The sequence below is a fragment of the Neltuma alba genome, unplaced genomic scaffold (assembly GCF_004799145.2).
Source record: "Neltuma alba isolate B1F8T4 unplaced genomic scaffold, ASM479914v2 tig00010231_pilon, whole genome shotgun sequence".
NCBI classification, from domain to species: Eukaryota; Viridiplantae; Streptophyta; class Magnoliopsida; order Fabales; family Fabaceae; genus Neltuma; species Neltuma alba.
The window spans coordinates 63595-84394 of NW_021635163.1; the positions used below are offsets into that span (position 1 = coordinate 63595).

Consider the following 20800-nt stretch of genomic DNA (forward strand, 5'->3'; position numbering starts at 1 on the left):
TGTTGATAAACAAGTTGGCAATTAACTTCCTTTTTTGTTATAAGAATTTTCTCTTTAATTACAGAGGTAGGCTCCAAAAGGTGCCATTAGGTCTTAAGACCACTGCTTTGGGTAAACCAAATTTTTTGCATGATTGGCTCAACGCTCACTAAAGCAGCCCATTGCATGGAAACAAATTATTTTAAAGAAATACCCAAAATAAAACTAGGCCTTTACAACATCATGAGAGCAATGAGGAGTCTCATTCTAGAATTTCTCCAACTGAATCAATTCATATTCCACGATTTAAGCATTTAATATGCAGAGAGTTTTATTGCTTCAGTAACATACATATTCCACAGATGATCCAAACATACAAAGCCATAGGCCTTTGGGGGTATTCAGTAATTGGCAGGGAGAAAAAACTACCCTCGGCTTTCTATTATAAGTCATACACTGCAGCCCAAAAAAAAAAAACTAACAAAATTTTAGGACTACTCGCTCAATTCCAACTGGGATTAAAATTTATCAGATACAATGATTCAAATCAAAATGCAAGAATTCCCACATGACATTCTTGAGTAAATAAACCTAGCCAGCATAAAGTAGACACGCTTTACAAATGAACAAATCGGCATGTTATATATAAAATTCTAACATGCTTATTTGCCTAGTTATAATTAACTTGATCTACTCATCTTTCGCACAAACAATTCAAGAACACTTCCAAATACAGTTTCTTTTTTTTTGGGCCAATTTTTTTTTCCAAACACGCAGTCAAAAGATAAGCCATTGGCCACCTAAAATAATTGTGTATTCATATACTGCACTACACAATCATCTGCAATCACTCTGAACGCCTAATTGTTTCTAGGAACCTAGTAAGAAACGGGAAAGAGAAACAAAATTACTTGTTACTACTACTCAACATTATTGAATAGCTGAGCAGAGCACCTGGTCAATCCCACCATCATAAAAATGAATTTATTATCTCAAATAAATATTGGTTAGATGCTCAAAATTTCAAGCCCCAGCCTTTACTTTTGACTTTTGTTTCTTTGAATCCAATGATGCCAAACCTTTACCCAATCCAACAGGAGCATTTGCTTCTTGTACAGGTTGTGTTGATTGGTTGCTCTGAGCATCGGTTGGATCATTTGGAGGAAGGCCGTTAGCTTCCTTCTTTGCTCCATCTCCATCCTTGTTGTCCACAGCATCTGGAGTTACACCACTCGAATTTATGATGTTGAGAAGCTGAGTAAGGGGCGGCAATGCTTGTACCGGGACACCATGCGGACGTACTAACAGGCCCCTTGCTGCGGCCTTCTTTCTGACCTCGGCAGCTGCTCGTGCAGCTCTTTCATCGACTCCCCTTCCCCTAGGAAGAGTCTCACCAATCATGGCAGCATTGAGGGATCTGTTGGTAGCCATGCCTGAACTTCCAGACCCTCCGGCAATCGCAGCAGCTTGGAATGCCTGCATCAAATCTGGATTTGCCTGTTGTTACATGAAAATTCTAGACGTCAGTAGATCCTTAAAGTATGGACCAAAGAATCAGATATACTTCGCAAGTTAACAGCCTCCTGGAGTGAGTCCAAAAGGACAAATTTTAAACATTACACTGAAACTACCAAGTCAAATAATGCATCAAAATGAAAGAATCAAATCCTATGAAAAGAATAGCAAATGCATATTTAAAGCACGCTTTGACCAGAAAACTAGTAAGCTGGTTGAAGATATTGATATTCCTAATTTTAACCCATAAGGTTAATCTCAAACATGTTTTCAGTATTAGCCACAAATACCATAAGACTGTATCATAAAGAATAACCTTCAAGATATCAATAGCCTTTTGAGCAGAAGCAGCATTCATACTTTGACCCTTCTGCTTTTGCGCATTCATCTGCCAAAAGAAAAAAGATACAGAAATATGAGTCATGCATGACGAAATGAAAGGTTTTACTTTCATAGCCATTTAGGTGGCACGCCAGAATTAGTTACTATCTGCATCCTAGAAGTCCTCCTTTCCGTAGCCATTTGGATTCAACAAAGTCCAGGATCTAAAACACCACTTCAATGCCTAATAAAAAGAAGTGCACAGTTATACCTGTATCTCACGCTTCTTAAATGTCTCCATCCAGTTTTGTGAGTCACGTGTCCTTGAGTCATCTTCACCAAGTTGTTTGACGAGTATATCATATGTTTTTTTCTCATGCTGTCATACCAAACGCCAGAATCAGACAACTACTTGCTAAATACTAGGATCTGGCAGTACCACTATACGTACCTGGTGAGAGAGCTTGAAAGCTCCCATACAATTGAATGCTATAGCTAGAGCATGATAACACACAGCAGTTTGAATGTGCTCCTCTCCAAGAAGTCTTTCGTTCTTCTTTAAGGCTTCTTGCAGATAACGAAGTGCCGTATTCATCTTTCCTATATCCTGATACATCATTGCAACGTTAATAAAAGTTGCTGCAACATCAGGATGATCTGGGCCTGATGACAGACTTAACAGGAGCAGAGCACGTGACATGTGTCGAAGGGCAAGTTCTGTTTGGTTAAGTCCATGGTAGAACAGAGCCATATTGCCATAACTGAAACAACAATATATTAGATCAAAAAATGTTCGAGAAAACTACTTCAGAAAATGTAACTCAGATTCCTGTAACCTGGCATCTCAATATTTATCTCTTTGCCCATTCTAACATTCCTTTTGAGTTGGAGCAAATAAAATATTAAAAAAACTACAAGAAAATATAAGAAATTAAAATATCAAGGGAATCAACATATATGAGTGTAGTAGGGAATACCTGTGAGCAGTGTCAGGATGATCTAGACCAAGGCAACGTTCATTTATAATTAACTCCTTATGTTGCTGCAAGATAGCTCCACCCAAGTCGCCAGCATGATACAAAACCATGGCAAGGTACCTGAAATTTATTGAAGACATCAAAACTTCGTTAATAAACCACAAACAACTAAATTAGTTGAGAGGCTGGGCGTTGTAGCAAAGCAATGCAAATCTTTGTTAGCTTCTTCAAATTTATAAGCCTCAGTAGATAAAAAATCATTTAATGTGAGAATTTGTATCAAATCTATCGCAGAAATCTGAAGTAACAAGACAAACTTATGTTTAAAGTAACCCTTCTTTAGGGGAAAAAACAAGAACATGGAAACAACAAATATTGACGCACCGACAGCAATTGGCAACCTCACGATGCATTGGACCAGTAACCTGCAGCCAATAAACGATACATCATTTTAAGCACAAGGAACTATTTCAAGAGAGATACAAAATCAAATTTCATGCCTGTTGTAAAATTGAGAATGCCTCTGAAAATAAAGTGTAAGCTTCACTGAGCATGCCCTGTAACAGAAAAATATTACACAATGTAACGCAGTTTGTCAGAAAATAAATCAAGTCAAGCAAGGCGTAACCATTTTAATGCTACATAAACGTTAGCATCTTAACAAACATTAGAAAATCCCATGTCAGGTAACATAATAGCTTATGCTTTACTCCCTTCATTTCTTGTTATGAGACAATTTTTGGGTATAACTTGTTCCTATTTATAAGAGACATTTAGAGGTTATCTCCATTTTTTTTTTTTTATTTGTTCATTTCTCCCCCATTCAATTACTCATATTAATATCGTTGCATTTATTATCTCTTCCACACAACTCTTTTTTTTTTTTTTCCCCTACTAATTTGCTTATTTCTCTCTTATGTTCTCTCTTCCAATAAATAAGAGTATTTTTTTGGGGGGGGGGGAATTACTTCTTTTTTTTTCCACATCTTATTTTCTCTAACTAAATTTAACGAACTCTTTTATCAATGTGATTTGGTTAATCGTCCCATATAAAAAGGAACAGAGGGAGTAACTTGCTAGGGTTCAACCATGAAATAATGCACAACTTTTTTTTTTTTAAATTCTGATAACTTCCACAAAGATTCACCCAAAAAAATCAAATTTAAATGCATAAAAAATAAGCAGCATCACTTTATCATCTAAAATATTTTTTTGGCTGGGGGGGGGGGGGGGAGATCACATTTACAACTAGTATCACAAACTATAAACACTATAAATACCTCAGCTAGTTGAAGTTTTCCAGTTTCCACTAGTTCCTTGGCTTCTGAGCACACAGGGACTGAATGCTTGACCACAGGACGGAGATCCAAGATATCTGATGTTTGGAAGGGTGTTGTAGAATTAAGATCATGCTTACGAGCTGCAATTGTTATACCAACCTGTAAACCAACATTTTTTAAGTGTGATGAAACCCATTCACGCACAATTAATAAATTGAGGTAAGAATCACTCAGCAACTATTCACATCGACCATAGGGGTGGATAAAGCAAAACCTTTCCGGTAATTACTAAGTACTAACCTAACATATTTCATTCAATGCACAACACATACAACGTCAAGGATTAAAACAAGATTATGATGACAAATCTAACATTTTTCCTGGAAGATAATAAGGATAATTTTTTTCCGGTGATGGAAAAATGAAATGACCTTTCCTTTATGACATAAGCAATGTTTTATGAAATGTGTACAATAACAAATACCAAGTGCACATATATCTAGAGCAAATCGCAAGAAGTAGGATTTTTGGATCCCTAAAAAATTCAAATACTAGTAAGTCAGTTCAACGAGCGAAATGCTATGCTTACCTTTTGACAGAGATTACGAAGAACAGAAATCTTCTTCACTTGTGACCTTGCATCCTCTGGCAACTCAAACTGCATTGACGTGAATCATTCAAATTTATACCGACAATACAGATTAGGAGATAAAGGAAATACAAGAAGTGCATGATGTCAAAGTTCACAGCATGAAAAGACATTGTTTAAATTCCACATAGAAGAATGTAAATCATATAATGCTCTATAGTATAGTACTAAGATAACTCCATATGAGAACTGCTATAACTATCGTTCTTGTTTTGCCAAAAGAGCTTCAAATGTTTGCCCATGAAAGGAAAAAAAGGCATTTCAAATGATTCAATGTAAACAAGTTCACAATGTTTTAGACAAACAGAAAATAAACAAACCTTCTAGCAACATCACATTGTTCCGGAGAAAAATATACAGTCAAGTTGGGTGATAACTGATACCTTGTATTTGACCAGTGAGAACTCTCGAATGTCAGACCAAAGAGTTTCAGAGCTCATATTCATGAATGGAGGTAGAGACTTTCTTGAGGATGCCTTGCCTTTCCATCTTGCTTGCCCTCTAGAATGCTTTCCTGATGACTGATGCCCAGAATGTTCCTGTAAATCCATATGCAAACAAGAATTCCCCATTAAGATGCTACATTACAAATTACAAACCATTTAGTATGCTTTATCAAATGAATTTGACAGGAAAGAGAGGAAAGAAAATGCTATACAAATGATTCGCAACACCTTGGAGAAGGTAAAGTGAACAAATGAACTGAGAAAATTGATGCATGAAAAAGCATATTACAGTTGAACGGTAGGAAGGCTACTTAACAAAACTCAACCTTACTGGACATACCCTTTTAGGAGGTTTGGAGTGAGTGCTATTAGCAGTTAATTTTCCACCAGGAGCATGACAGCTTCCAAACAAGCAGTTCAAGAAATGGGATATTGCTGGTGCAAGATCATGATCCTCTGTGTCTCTCAGTACATCCTGCAAATTATAGATGATTGCAAAAGAAAATCACATGATGTCATAACCAAAACACTACTAGGAATACAGGCAGGCAACATTCTCAATGCAAGAGGATTCAGTGCTTTTCATGAGACAGCGTATCCTCAATACGATGTAAATAAATAAGTTGAAACCAACAAAATCATCATGTCCTTCATGCTAATTCAACGTCTTCTATTAATGAAGCAATTGAAGCATCCCCTTATAAGATTACACTCAACAAGAGGAATGTCAGATGTTGAGGTGTTGAACAAAGGGTATATGTCCATCTAGACACACATAGTCTCTTTCAAGTGTTCAAGGAATTAAATGTGACTGCGGATTTGCAAACTGGCTCATTGAAGAAAAGATCAACTTAGAACTGAGCTCCTTTGACTACTTCTTTGACAATGTGAGAGGGAAGAGAACATCTGGCCAAAGTTAGACACGTTCATTTTGGGAAGGAAGCAGTGCTCCAAACAAGGACCAGCTAACGAGACTCTTAAGCACTCATGTTAGATCAATATATAGAGATGAACAAACCTCTAGGTAAGTAGAGATTCACTTTGGAATGCTTCCAATGATTCAGATATTGCTAGAGCAATAGTGTAAAAGATGAAAATGCACTTCCAGATTTAATAATTGAAGGCATAAAGTAGTCCAGAGATAAATTTCTTGTTACAGGCAAGATAATAAATGTTCACCTTGATAATGTGCTTAGCAGATCTGGTAACAATCTCATTACAACAAAGATCCCACAGATGAGGGAGATGTTTAGTCCCTTCAGCTACCTTTTAAAATATAAGGACAAGTTAGAATCAAAATAAACATTCCACGATGATAAAAATAAGAATTTAAACACAAAACAAAACAGCACTTAATTTTCAATAGTTTATGGTAGACAATCTCCAAGGGGAACCCTTTCAAAAGCACTGAGTATTGACCAATTCTAGTATGCATACCTTTCCAATATAGCGGACATTAATTCCATGAGCATGGAGTGCTTCTGTTAATGTCTGACCATCCATAGGCGAAACCTCAAGAGTGCAGAGATCTTGTATAAACTTGGGAAGTACAATATCAGTTAGATACAGACTAACTTTCCTCACATTGTCTTCATCAGCTGCTATTTCCTGGTGAACAGGATCAAATTTAGCAATGTATGAATACCCTGAATGCAGAAAGGTCTCAATGTATTCACAAAGGAAGCTCAGACACAGTGAGCCAGGGAAAGAGATCATTGAGCAAATAAACAATTCGACACACACAAAGCGAACAGGAGAAAATCTTTAAATGGCGAAGACAAAGTAAAAATAAATTCAAAAAACCTCTGGGCTCCCTGCTAGTTTGAATTCAGTGAAGACGTTAGGGTTAAAAACTATTTCCTCATAGGAGTCTGAAACTTCAGCAGACGCAGCAGTGAGTTCTTTGACTTCCTCACTCACCTCTTCCTTTGGTAAATCCTGCTGAAGGTAATCCAAGGAACATAACCAACAACGTTAGGTCGTCAAGCCATAAAACTATGAGATTGTTCATAACGAAAGAAGAAGGGGGAAAGGATGCTGTTAACATAGTTCTTAAGAAACATGATGGAAAAGAAGTGGAGCAATTAAGAGCACAATTTCATTAAGGCTAGAAGGAGGAAGTCTATGACCAGTGCGAAGTGATGTGCGCACACATGCACAAGCAAGAAAGTAGCTCTAACGTCAGATGAAGTCAAGACAGGCATCAAACAGAGTTGAAGATAAAGTAGTCAAAGGGAAAAGGATGGGAGAAAACTGTGTCTCAAAATTCTCAGAAATATTAGCTCAGTATATAATATGTTACACTGCTGCAATGCTCACCTGCTTGTCGTCAGTAACATTTTGCGAATCAGCAGCTGTGTCTGCTCCTTGAGGACTAGTCTCCTTAGATTTTGACGTCTCTGCAGCACGGGCCTATGCCAAGAAAGAATAAAGGAAACTCAATATACAGTTCACCTGGCAAAAAAATCTTGACATTAGCGCAACACTCACCTGGCAAAAGGCAGTGATTAATTCTTGTCTTAGGATACATGATCGAGATCCAGGTCCAGTATAGTTTGCATCACGAGGAGTCACCCTCAACAAATCTAGAAGATAATGCCTGATTTGGTTTCAAAAAAAGGAGCAAATCATCGTATAGATTGCTGGAGAATAATATAAACAATTACAAGCAACAAATAAAATATGCTAAACAGAATTCTCTTTTTTTATATTCAGTTATATACTGTATCCACATGAAAGCCAGAATAGAGCTATAGAAAGTTATAATGTCAGCTATGTCCAAATCACAAGGGTCATATAAAAACAAAAAATTAACTCAGAAGAATACCGGTCATCACCACCAACAATGCCCTTGCATTCCACAGGTGCAGCCAATTTGAAAACATTTCCAGATCCATCAAGGACAGAGTGTTCCTTCAGATGAAGGCGTTTTGCCGCTTCCAAAACCTAAAATAAGAGTTTATGAGGGATATAAAAGAAACTTATATGACCTGGACCGCAGAATATAACAAGCCCAAAATTGTGCTAGAGCATACATTTTCCTGAATTTCTTTTCAGCATTGCTGTTGTACTTTTATAAATCTAAGATCAGGGCAAACATACTGGTTCATAGGAAATTCAGATCCAATCCAGACCTATGTTTTCCCGTTCTCAATTCACATTCCAAAATATCAGAGCTGGTCTCTACCAGCTATCCTCACAAGCATATAATAAAATTACAAAAGCTTAATTACCTTAGAATGAAAATCTTCGTTCCAGCAAATTTTTTTCCCATTGTCAACGGAGCCATACAGGAGAGAGTCTGATTTGTCACCTTGGAGAATTCCTGGAAGGACACTCTGCAGCAAAATATGCACGAAAAATATCAAAAGCGAAATTGTAAAAGAGAGTTCATATGATTTACAGTTTAATATACAACATATGCAGTAATACTTTCCATCAGATAATCCAGCACTTACCCCACAGGCGATGAGATTAAAAAATACAAAATCTCTCAGAATAAGCTGAATTCAATCTATCAATAATAAGGTAATTAATCATCTAATTTGATGACATGCCCATTAGAGGCAAATGAAATAGGAAATCTTCATGCTGCTCAAACATCAATGCCTAATATCCTAATCTACTATGATACAATAGTGTAAGGTAACATATAACTAGGTCAAACACTTTGTTCGAATCCGTACTTACATCCTAAATCATGCCAATCATAATTGCATGAGAACGTAGTAAGAAATCTAATAATACTAATTCTGTATTCTCATGCCGCATTACCAGAATTTCTTAACTGACTCAGGAGAATTAAAACGAAATAGCATTGAAACAGACACCCAATTTGAAAGCTAATAAAAATATGAATTGGGATATTCGGGGATGTTTCAACAGTGCATTTCAAAGCAGTTTCTTAACGTCTTGGAGGCTGTTTTGATAAGTAGCAATGCATATTGTTATATTTAGAAAAGTTCCTTGCACAAATATTCCAGAAAGAATCCTCTAATATGTGCATCAGACTCTGATGCTTAGCAGCCAAATGGATTATGACTTGGATCCCATAAGTAATAATTGCACGTTCTTGGAAAAGATACATATAATCAATAAGTGATATTCAACTTCGCTACGCACCTGAGCTACCACCCTGTGACCTCTGTAGTCAATTATAGCCATAGCAAGATTATAAAGTCCAGAGACATCAGCTTCCTGGTAAGCCTTCGTGCCTTTTAAATCATTATTTGCAGAAGCATATGTTGCCTGCTCATTCTCTGCCAACTGTGTTTCAGGAAGAATATCTTGAGTGATATCCACACCATTGGTAAGGACTTCTGAACTTGAACTATCATCTTTTGCCCCATTAACGCCTCCACAAGGCAAGCTATCAGAAGATTTTTCAACAGAACAATGCAAAGTGCCTGTGCTACATGTTTTTGAGTTAGCCTCTGCACGGGTCTTTGGCAGCTGCTCAAGGTCCGCATCAACAGCAAAGCTAAAGAATATATTGTTGTGCACATACCTATCATAGAAATGCAGACATAAATTATACTGCAGAGCCAACAACTAACAACTGTAAAGGAAATTGGCCAATCCAATAATACACATCAAATTCACCATCTAATTATGAATTCTGATCAAGATTTATAACAGATAAAATATTACGCACTACAGACAGACTACCAGGTTTTTCACAAAATAAGAATGGAAAGATGTCACTTGTGGACGATCCCCCACCTCAGCCACGGCAATATTTAACATGCATTACTAAAACATAATTACAAGCAGTGGCTAGCATACTTACAAAACATATTTCCAATATCTAAATACTCTTATCAGAAAAGTGATGGAAAAGAAAATACTCAAGAATCTGAGTTTCCAACAAAAACAAGAATATCTCCTAGCAAAATTGCCTAAACTTTAGAAGTGCAGTCCAACTAACATATGAAAGCATTCTGGGTCAGTTGGATTTATTGGAGGAATGCAACCGCTGATAACTCCAATAGCACCATTAATTGCGGCATCAACAAAATCTGATGTCACCTTATAAAGAGCCCTATCTCGCAAAATTCTGCAATAATAAAAAAATCATTAATATATAAAGTAGTCAACCAACAGACAAGTTAATAGACATGTGAAGAGTTCCAATCATCAAATCATGGATGAGAAAATTCAGGTACCTCTCCTGTGGGTTTGTATGAGGAAACTCCCGACAAGACTGCAGCTCCTCATTCCAATCTCTTTGCATTCCAATCGGCTCACTGCCATACAAAAGAGTCAAAGCATCCTCAGCCCTGGCTGAGTCACGCTTGTGATCTGGCAACAAAGGGAACAACATTACAATCTAGAGAAGACATAAAGCCCTGCGATTCAAACAATGACGCTTACTTAAAACTCAAACTCAGGGCGCTATAAACCAAATTATGGATTTCAAATATCAAGTAGATATTTGACAATTCTAGCAAGAAATATCATAACTGCCCCAAAGGCATGTCTGTTATTTAGTTAATGAAACAGACCATAAATGAACAGAATATGTGAAAGCTAACTGGCCAACTACAATGCATAGAGAAATTATGACATTACCACTAAAGGAAAAGCAACACTAATATTTAGATGCAGAAGAACAAAGTATAGCTACATAAAAAAATTGGGAAAAAAATGCTAGTAGACAAAATTCCAAAGACTGAGCTCACCTGGCACTGGAAACGATCCAAGCCACATATTAGGTGGCAGCAAAGACATCACATTTTCAAAAGGATGAGCAGCAGCCCTCCGCTCCAAAATTTCCCGTAAAGCTTCAATAATGGAAGCTTAGATTACTGGAGAAGTCAAATTAAAGTCCTATACAATGTGTACTTCAGTCACACTTGATTACCTTTTTTAAATTTGGGACTAATCTTCTGTAAGAGAGCAACAAGAGTTGTTGCTTCAGAACTAGCTTTACTTGGCCTTGGGTCCAATGTGTTCCCCGTGCTTGAATTGACATAAAACATCTTGGTGTTTCCAGTAATACAATATTTATTACCCTCTAATGTTACCACATCCAAATAAATCAAATCTCCAACAAGCCTGTAGACCACAGAACTCTGGTTTAATTACTTTGAAATGACTAAGCCCCTATTCTATAAAAATGAGATTTGCTACAGAGAAAAAATATTTGTACCTTCTGTAGCTTGGAGGAGGATTTAAGGATGAAAACACTATGCTCTCTAAACATTTAATATCCTTCTGTGGGGATGATAACAAATTACCCAGTGATCCAGAGACGTCCTCCATATAACCAAGCCCATCAAGCTCGGGAATTTCAGTTTTCAAATTATCTGTTCTTAGGAAAATACAGAAGCCAACCAATGTTCACGTTACCATGACAAGAATAAAGAAACAACAATGAAATAAAACAAAATCCAATGAAGTGGAAAGAACTATTCCATTTGATACCACCTGAACTTGCAGCTTTATTTTGTAACATCTCATTTTGAAGTGCGAGTGATGTAGATAGCGATGCATGAAGTGCAGAAAGGGAAAGCAACTCTCTTGTACGGCGAACATGAGCCCTTATAGATCTATCATCATATAATGCTGCAAACACAATTTCAATACAATAACTCATTGCTCCTCTGATGTCAAATTATCCTATTACTGCAAGAGCAAAAGCTCTATTAACATACCAGGTACCATTTCCAAGGAGCAACCACCAGTAGTAATGTCAGCTACCTCAGAAATTTCATTATAATCCTCTAAATGATGAGTAGAACCATCCTTTGTGTGAAGCAATAAGTCATAGCATGTGATAAAACATGTCTCTGGAGCATCAAGAAGAAATTGTCTTATGTCCATAACAGAGTCTCCAGGATTCAACTGTGAATCAATGAACAGAAACAACTCAGAACAAATGGGATGCACAAGTAAAACTGGAGCAGAAAAATGTTTGCTCACAGAACTTCTTGAATCTTCAATTGCTGTCAATGAACCAATAACTCACCTGTAGCTCAAGCTTTTCCCCACTTTGTGTTTTGACGGAGACAGGGTACAGTTGAAGATCACCTGCACAGTTAAGGTTGGGAAAAAGATTTTGCTTATGGTGCATAGTTCATGTCATTCTGCTAGAATTACCAACCAAAAAGATATAAATTTCACCAAATATTCACAATTAGACACTATATTTAAAAACTTTGCGAATGGACTGTATTTAAAAAAATACTGAATAGCACATGTACAACAGTGTGTTTGATAAGGGGTCCTGCTCCCCTGCCGTTCCAATTGAGCAGCAGAGGATTAAACTCACCAAAAAAACACAATCACCCAACGACTGGGAAAATAAAGTCTTTGATCACATAGATATGGCAATTCTTGTCTCATCTTACAATCCTAAGGGGAAAAATATGTTAAATAAAGAAATAAATTCACAGAAACAACAACAAAATAATATATCAGCTTCATAGCAACGCTAGGTGAGCTTATAGCTGTCAGTCGGTTAACTGAAAATAATGCAACTATAACTCTTTATGAACATAATGCTACCACACCATCAAAATATCAAACTATTACCAATAATTTATGAAAAAAAATCCCTCATTTATGAGATTTGCTCCCGAAGATCAAGCAAATTTTATACAATGATATCAAGAATTAACATTCGCTTCTAAACTTTGTAAAGTCAAACTTTTGCAAGAATTTATTCAAGAAGGATGATTTTGAAACAATAAGCCTTACACACAGAAATAATATATAAAAATACTGCTAGTGGTTTATTTTGCCCACATTTTGTTAGCAATTATGACCTTTTGCAGTAGAAATACAAGGATAAATGTGAAACCGATTTGAATAAAATAAGATTTTTAGTTATAAATGGCACCATTAAAATTCAGGAACTTCCACAAACATAAAAGGGCATCTACATCATTAATGCTTGGAATTTATTTGAAGCAACTTGGGCCACATGGACAACCAAAACCAACGACATCCGGTAAAAAAAATATAAGAAATATAAGAATGATATGCCACTGCAACATGAGTTTCCAGTCTTTCATGTCAAACACACAAAACAAAAAGTAATAATAACAACTTATCTAGCCAATTTCACCTTGCTTTTGGGCTGATTCTTGCTCCTTCACCACAGAATCAGCAACGGTTGATTCATCTGCAGCTGAAACGTCCGTTGCCTCAGGTTTCGCAGATTCTGAAGCATTTTCAATGTTATCCTTTACAGGAACATCAGATAGAACCGCTGTCTCTGTAGGATTGGAAGAATTTGAAGCGTTGTGAGACCCTCTCTTGCCCCTCCCCTTGTTCGATTTTCCAGCCATTTTTCCTGTTGGATCCCATAACTATGTCAGTGTATCTGGAACAGGAGTAAAGAGATACACAGAGGTGGGTGTAGCAAATAGCATGATTGACAAGTCATAATATGTAAGCGATTATATCCCTTCTCTCAGAATCAGTATTAACCAATGAGCAATAAGGAAAACCACCACTACTCGGGGAGATACACAAGTCAGCTCTCTAGCAAAACGCAAATATTGGAATTCTCAGTACAGATAGCAGCTAAAACAACTCTGTAGTCCGGTAAAATCCTATAAAATGACATAAAGGGATAAGCCCATGAACAAACACAATCAATTCCAGCGTCAAGGACAGGCTGGCAACATTTCGAGACGAAGAACTACAAGCACCCTTTGTACAGAACAGGGGATAAAAAACAAAAACAAATTCATTCAGCCGCACCAGTCCACTCAGTAGCACTTGAATTGTTAATTCTCAGAAGAAATAAGAACCCACATAAAAACCTAATCAAAAAGCAAACCCAAGTTCAAAGTTTTATCATTAGTACAGAGATTGAAGGTCAGACACTTGGTCATGGAAGTGCAATTTACCAAAGAGGAAATGTTCCAATGGCAGCTGAATTCACCGATTAAAGAAGAATCATACAAAGTGAATATTAGCAGATACAGGGAGGGTTTTAGAGCAGAAAATGAGAGGAGGCTGAGGTTTTGGAGGGACTAACGGAGAGAGGCACAGGAAGGAAGTGGCTGTGAACCTGTGGGGCGGCGAGCTCGTTTGCCTCTTATGGGAAAAACAGCTTTCTCAATGTGGGCTTTGGGCCTTCTGTTGTTTTTGATCGTTCATCAAAAAAACCACTCTAACCATGCGCAATGCCGTTTTTGTTGGCTGAGAAAATCTCGTATGTTATTTTTCCTTCAACAAACTTTAAATTTAAAATTTATATAAAATGTATATGACTTACCTACTTTTAATTGGACTGTTTTAAATGTATACATAAATACAATTATACTATTTTTTGGTTACAAAAGTATTACCTCTAATCCTTAATATTAGAACTTGTTTGACTTTTAATTTGGTCTTAAATATAAAACCCCAATTCACTTTATCTTTCATATTTATCCATTTTTTCAAAATAATCGTTGTAATAATTGCACATATTAAAAATTTCATTAAATGATAGTTTTAGCTAATACACATGATTAGTGAGAGTAAACTAGGAAAGGTAACACATATTTCTTACAAATAGTTAATTTAACTATTTTTTTTAATTTCTTCAAATTAGCCAATTATATCTTATATTAAGAACCAGAAGTAGTATATCACAAATCTATTGAAGTTTGGCATGCATATTACTATCTCCGATCATTAATATAAAACTTATTTGACTAATTTGGGGAGATTAAAGAAATTAGTTGAGTTAGTTATTTGTTATAAATAAGTGTTGTCTTTTCTAGAATACCTTTGTTAATCATACACATTAACTAAAACTACCATTTGATAAAACTTTTAATTAACATATATAACTACTACAAGGATTATTTTGAAAAAAATAAATAAATATGAAAAACAAAATAGATTGGGATTTTATATTTAGAATAAAATTAAAAGTCAAATAAGCTCTTATAATAAGTAATGGAGGTAGTGTTTTTTTCACCAATGTTTGCATATTATTATCATCAGTGCACCACAAGGTCTCGTAATTATTGTCTTAAGTTGAACCCGTAATCTTTTACTTGAAAGTTGTGGTTGAATGATATTACTTGCAAGTTTTTGAAGCAAAATGAATCCCTTGTACTAATTTATTAGTGTAGTTGGAAGGGGGAAAAAAATTAAAGAACTTGCTGATTTTAGAAGTGTTTCCTGTGTTTGTTTACTTGGAAAGTTACAAATCAATGAAGTACCAACTCTATGATGGAGATGGATTACTCAGTCCTCAAGAAGAGAGCAGTATCACAGTAATTGTTGATGCAAGGCAGCTCGTAAGTCCTACTCTGATGACTTAGAAGCCATGAAGTAAACTGTGTCTGAAATAAACTCCGTGCTTGATAATACAGAGTGAAAGGCTTGTTTCTTGATGCTGATGACCTGTTTGATGATCTGTCTGCTCTGCTGAAGCTCTGAGAAGACGAGTGATGACTGAAAATAGGGGAAGCTGAAGAGGCACAGATTTTTCTTCTCTATATAGAACCAAGTTTTATGCTTTCTGAAAATGACTTGTCAAGCTAAATGAATCATGAAAAGGCTAGATCACATCACTTAAGTTATGAAAGATTTGAAATTTATTGGAAGGGACGAGAAAAAGAATCATATCATGAGGTATATGATAGATACTAGTGTTCAGGACAATGTCTTAGTACTTTCCTTAGAGGAATTGGACGACTGGGAAGTACTACACTTGCTCAACTCGTTCGCAGCAATGAGGTTGCTCTACATGATTCTTAGATGAAAATGTGCGTTCGTGTGTAAGGTTAATCTGTTTTTCCTCTAAAATTGCTCAGAAGATTCTGGGCCAGACAATATGAAATGAGATAGAGCAAGTGCAATAGGATCTCAGAAACGATACTGATAAGGAAAGAGATTCTTGCTTTGACTTTGGATAACATGGAATATTAGGGTGTGCTCGGTGGAAGAAGCTGAATTGATAGCTACCAAAAAAAGGTCTTTTTTGCAAGCAATGGGCTGTCATCAAGTTTTGATGTACGATGACTCTCTAGGCTCTTTTAATCCCTTAATGAGAGATTGAGATCTTGGCCATCCATTACAGTCCCTCATCACAGAGATTAGAGACACGTTATATGAACATTGGTATGTAAAGATACACTAATCCAGAGACACCATCAGGTACGCTGACTATGTGGCTCGCGAAGGACACACCGATACATCAGAGATCGTGATGGTACCGTATGTATCGAATGGCTGATTGGACATGTTTTTGGAAGATAAGCAATCAGTTTGCTTAGTCTTTATATGTTTGCTAGGAACCTGTCCTAATTTTATTTTGATCAAGCCTTTGCTTGCCTTGTATTCTCCAAGAAGATAACATATGGAATGAAGATTGTGAATTATTATGACTCAAATTGGAAAACTTTTTGATGGACGGAGGAACATAAGCAAGAATCATAGATGCTGATTTGTCTATTTCCTTAGCAGGTCTAGAAATAATCATCGGAACTTCCTCTCCGTGGCTTTTTGAAAAGGACGACAGGTTCAAAATAGGAAAAGACATTATCAGTTGCGTTGTAGTCACCCTTGAAAGCCTTAAAACCGTTTTTTTCCCTTTGTCCAGCGTTGGTAGAAAAGCCAAGAGATATTAACAAAATGGCAAGTCTCAGACTTCTTTAGTAGGATAGATGAAGTTCTTTGATTTGTATGGCACGAGGGTTGTCATTAACTCAGCTGCAAACATTGAAATGATTCGTACTGGACCGTTAAAGGACTCTCAATAGAGTAAGGATCCATGAATTGGGAATGCTTAATGGATTGAGAGGGAAATTACAAATCAAAAACCAGAAATATCAGAGGGATAACACGGAACAGGTTGAGTTTTCCAGGAGAACTGGGGTTGCTGATCCATGAAAGGGAACATGTTTGACTATAAAGATGAAATATTTTTAGAAGCATTGCAGCCGACGTCAGGAGAAGGTTAATTGGTTTCTCTGGAGAAGGTTACCATAGTGTGCAGGGAATCTAATATCACCCTTGTTCTTGTAATTTTGCGACATCACTAATAAAATTAGAAGAAAATATCATGTTACTGCAGAAGCTTCATATTAGGAATGGCTTGGGTTCAGTAAGCGGAGCAAGGCTTTAATAACTTATGGGGGTTATTGGTAATTAAAGGCTAGCAATCCCAGCAGGATCCGCAAACGAGGTTGAATTTACAGAGTTCCTTGAGGAGCCATGATTAGTTTGGTTTTTTGATTAGCAGACAGTAAAACAAACATATGAACAAATTAAATTGGACATAAAGATGAGAAGATTATAGAAAAGCTGCAGCAGCATCGCATGTTCAAAAGAGTATTCATAGTGAGATCAAAATGGGTAATGCTCCTCCGGTACTTAATATAAAATCTATTTAACTAATTTAATTAGATTAAAAAAATTAAGTAAGTTAGTTAATTATAAAAAATATGACATTTTCTAAAACATCATAATCATCTTTTTTAATATCTCATCTCCCTCTCCCACTTAATTATGGTTGAGGGTGTATTAATAGGGTTAATTTAAAAAAAATTGATAAATATGAAAAATAGATCTTATATTTAAGACCAAAATTAACTCAATAATTAGGTCCTCGGAGTATCAGATATTTACAAAGAGACTAGTGGTGATTTAATTTCCTGTTCAAATTTGACATGTGAAAGAACGAGAGGAGTGAGATTTGGCAAATTTGACTTGTCATCTTCAATTCAAATCCAAGGTATATTGTGCTTCAACTCAGTTGTTCTTTTGATTGTTCCGAGTAGATAGCTTATGAGCTCCAACTCTCTCCTTTCATTATTCATGACCTTCCGTGGCTGTAAGCTATCTACCAAAAACACATTCACGTCCACGTAACTAATGACAGATGAATTTTTTTGAAAAGAAGTGGCCATTTGATTTCCATTCCCGGGCAGCTAGAGTAAGTTTCTTTAAAGGCAATCCAAGGCATTTAACATAAACCCATTGCAGATTCATCATGAAGTGATTTCCCTCAAAGTTCATCTCTTAGGTACATATCATTGCAATTATTTGATGGGAGAATTGCAATAAGATCCCAAGTAAAGAACATGATTACTAAAAAGTGTTAATGACAATCGAGCAGTTAGCAATAACAAGTTTCAGAACAGTAAATGATAATTACACACTTATCATTCAAATTTTTAGCAATTATATTCTTTACTTGGGATCTTATTGTAATTCTCTCTTATATGATTGTAATAAAATAATGTGGCTGAGGCTGTTGGACTGATTAACAAAACTTACTCACATAATTAGACAATTAGTTTAACATTAAAAGATTGGATCACCTGATCAACGGATAGCTGATTGTTTGTGCTGAACAATGATATTCACTAGTCTATTTCAAAAATATGGTTCCTTTAGCTTTCCATTACAATTCTCAATGTATAGAAGAAAGAATACATAACACAACTTAAAAATTAAAAAAATTAAATAACATAATAAATAAGTAAGTCGATAAACTATTTATTAAGCCAACAAAAAATGGTTGTAGAGGGGAAGTGATAGATCAAAAGACATACATATATATAATCAGAAAACAAAACAGAAAAATTTAAAGAAAACCAAACGGAAAAAAGAGAAAAGAGAATGATTTTTCATTACCCTCTCTTTCTCCAGCTCTCTTTCACTAGCCATTCCTATCGTCGTCTAACAAATAAATAAATAAATGTCTTTGACACATATATGTTATATATAATGTTTATATATATATATACCACAATATCCTTTTGCTTTTTCCTTCTTCCCCCTTCAATTTCCAGCCATGATCATACTGTTCATGGCTTAGAAATGAATGTTGTAGGCAACGAAAGAGAGAATGGTGGCACCAATCAAAGGAACAAGACCAGCCGCTCCACTTGACGGGCCGGGAGCGGCTGCCGGAGTGCTGGTGACGGTGATGCCGGGAGAGGCATCGGGAGATCCGACGGGGGTTGTCGGAACGGCAGGGATATGAGGAACGTTTGCCATGACGGCGCTGAGGGAGGCAGCGACGAAGATGACGGCACAAGCAAGCTTCTTCATCTCCATTATTATGGCTTGATTGATCGTGTAGTGATGAGGGGGAAAAAAATAAATATATAATTTATTATTATTAATCTTTTTTACTTTATTAAATCTGCAGAAGCTACCTGAGGATTTTATAGTTTGTTTGGGACTAATTTTGGGATGATTTTTTTTTGTTATTTTTGGATATAGAAATTAATGCTCAAAATTCTCTGCTTATTTATCTTTGCATGAGAAACAATTTCGGTATTATTATTGACCGAGTATTTTGGGATTTTTTTTTTATGGTTCTCAAATTTTCTTCTTTTATCAGGGGCTCATTTCTCTCAAGTCAATTAGAATATTTTCATATAAAAAGCTTTACTATATTTTGGGCCGTATATAATTATTTACTTTTTTTTAACTAAAAACAGAAAATGCATACGATATTAAAGTTAAGGGGGAAATGAAAAGAAAAATGAAATTTTAATTTCGAAAACTAAAATGCCATTTTGAAATTAAAAAAAATGATAAAAATACCTTTTCAAAAAAAAAAAAAAAAGAAGAGGAAGAAGCTTTCCAACCCCTCACCACCAGTTGGTGGTTTGTGCTAAAATTAAGGATGATTATTAAGCCACCTCTTCATAAAAGTATTATTAACAAATGTTGTTTAAAGATAAATCATGGATGCAAAATATATGCACTCTAATGTGATTAGGAAAAATGAATTTTTAAGTGATATAAGCTAGAAAGGCAAAAGAAACAAAATTGAACAGGAAGAAAAGTGGTAAATCTGGGGCGCCAGTTCTCATTCGCCTGGAATAAATCTGAAATCTGAAATACCCTAATTCTTTTTTAAAAAATTAATAACTTTTATTTAATAAATACGTGACAGAAAATAAATATAATTTTTAATTGCCATTCTATAAGAAAATACACAAGTTTACATTTTAGAGTTTAAATAAAATTCAGACGGTACAAAATACAGAATTGGTTGAGACATTATAGTTAGAAATATAATAAAAAAATGGGGAAAACTCCTATTAAAAGTTTTATTGACAAAAAAGACCTAAATCAAAACACTAATATTCTGTGTATATAAAATTTATAAAGTAAAACACTTTCCGTATATAAAAATTAACCGCCCCTCTTATTAATAAAATTTTGATTGAACAATTTTTTTCCTAATTTTCTCAAGACAAAACGAATGAGAAGTGGGATTAGTTGTTCCATCAATCTTTTCTTGTCTCATCAAAATTAAATATACACTCATGATTGCAACAGGATCCAGCATATTTGATATGTTCCCGCATGATATACTTAATTTATTATATAAAAAGTTAGCCAATTCATTTGAATAGATTAGATTGATTGATTCATTAATTATATATAATAAACATGATATGATCTCTCTAAAACACTTTTATATAATATAATATAATATATATATAAATTTGTAAATTAGATAAATTAGTTTAAAAAATAATTAATACTATAAGAAATAAAATGGATTGATATTTTTTATATTTAGAATTAAATTTAATTTTCAAACTAGTTCTTATATTACAAATTTAAAATAGTATCATGTTCTGATTGTGAAATGATCCCGTATCACGTATGATTATTTAGTTTAAGATCATTGATCAAAATGTTTTG

At 35.4% G+C, this 20800-nt stretch overlaps 2 protein-coding genes across 3 annotated transcripts; both read right to left on the reverse strand.

The window, feature by feature from the left end:
- Positions 1-465: 465 nt before the first annotated feature.
- On the reverse strand, positions 466-14184 carry LOC114755150 (clustered mitochondria protein). 2 transcript variants are annotated; one of them, XM_028944025.1, is made up of 29 exons: positions 14029-14184; positions 13239-13466; positions 12138-12199; positions 11824-12013; positions 11597-11734; positions 11319-11475; positions 11031-11224; positions 10849-10950; positions 10333-10468; positions 10095-10223; positions 9290-9674; positions 8401-8505; positions 7995-8113; positions 7658-7766; positions 7487-7579; positions 6971-7108; positions 6605-6775; positions 6347-6433; positions 5508-5642; positions 5105-5260; positions 4662-4730; positions 4073-4231; positions 3293-3349; positions 3177-3217; positions 2793-2912; positions 2267-2576; positions 2087-2194; positions 1811-1882; positions 466-1476 (listed from the first exon to the last, which is right to left on the reverse strand). In XM_028944025.1, the coding sequence occupies exons 2-29, from the start codon at positions 13459-13461 to the stop codon at positions 1003-1005; spliced, it is 4239 nt and encodes a 1412-aa protein (XP_028799858.1). In that variant the 5' UTR covers positions 13462-13466; positions 14029-14184; the 3' UTR covers positions 466-1002. The 2 variants fall into 2 exon arrangements, with proteins under 2 accessions (XP_028799858.1, XP_028799859.1); XM_028944026.1 differs by having other exon boundaries at positions 1003-1476; positions 6971-7105.
- Positions 14185-18941: 4757 nt separating this feature from the next.
- Positions 18942-19189, reverse strand: LOC114755157 (arabinogalactan protein 23-like). The gene has a single exon (XM_028944038.1). The coding sequence runs from the start codon at positions 19187-19189 to the stop codon at positions 18944-18946; it is 246 nt and encodes an 81-aa protein (XP_028799871.1). The 3' UTR covers positions 18942-18943.
- Positions 19190-20800: the final 1611 nt, after the last annotated feature.

Excerpts from the sequence above, each read along its gene's own strand:
- LOC114755150 (XM_028944025.1), bottom strand. The coding sequence starts at position 13,461 with ATGGCTGGAAAATCGAACAAGGGGAGGGGCAAGAGAGGGTCTCACAAC. Across the intron at positions 6,434-6,604 it reads ATGTCCGCTATATTGGAAAG|GTAGCTGAAGGGACTAAACA; the intron begins GTATGCATACTA and ends ATATTTTAAAAG. Across the intron at positions 3,218-3,292 it reads CATTCTCAATTTTACAACAG|GTTACTGGTCCAATGCATCG; the intron begins GCATGAAATTTG and ends TATTGGCTGCAG.
- LOC114755157 (XM_028944038.1), bottom strand. The coding sequence starts at position 19,189 with ATGGAGATGAAGAAGCTTGCTTGTGCCGTCATCTTCGTCGCTGCCTCC.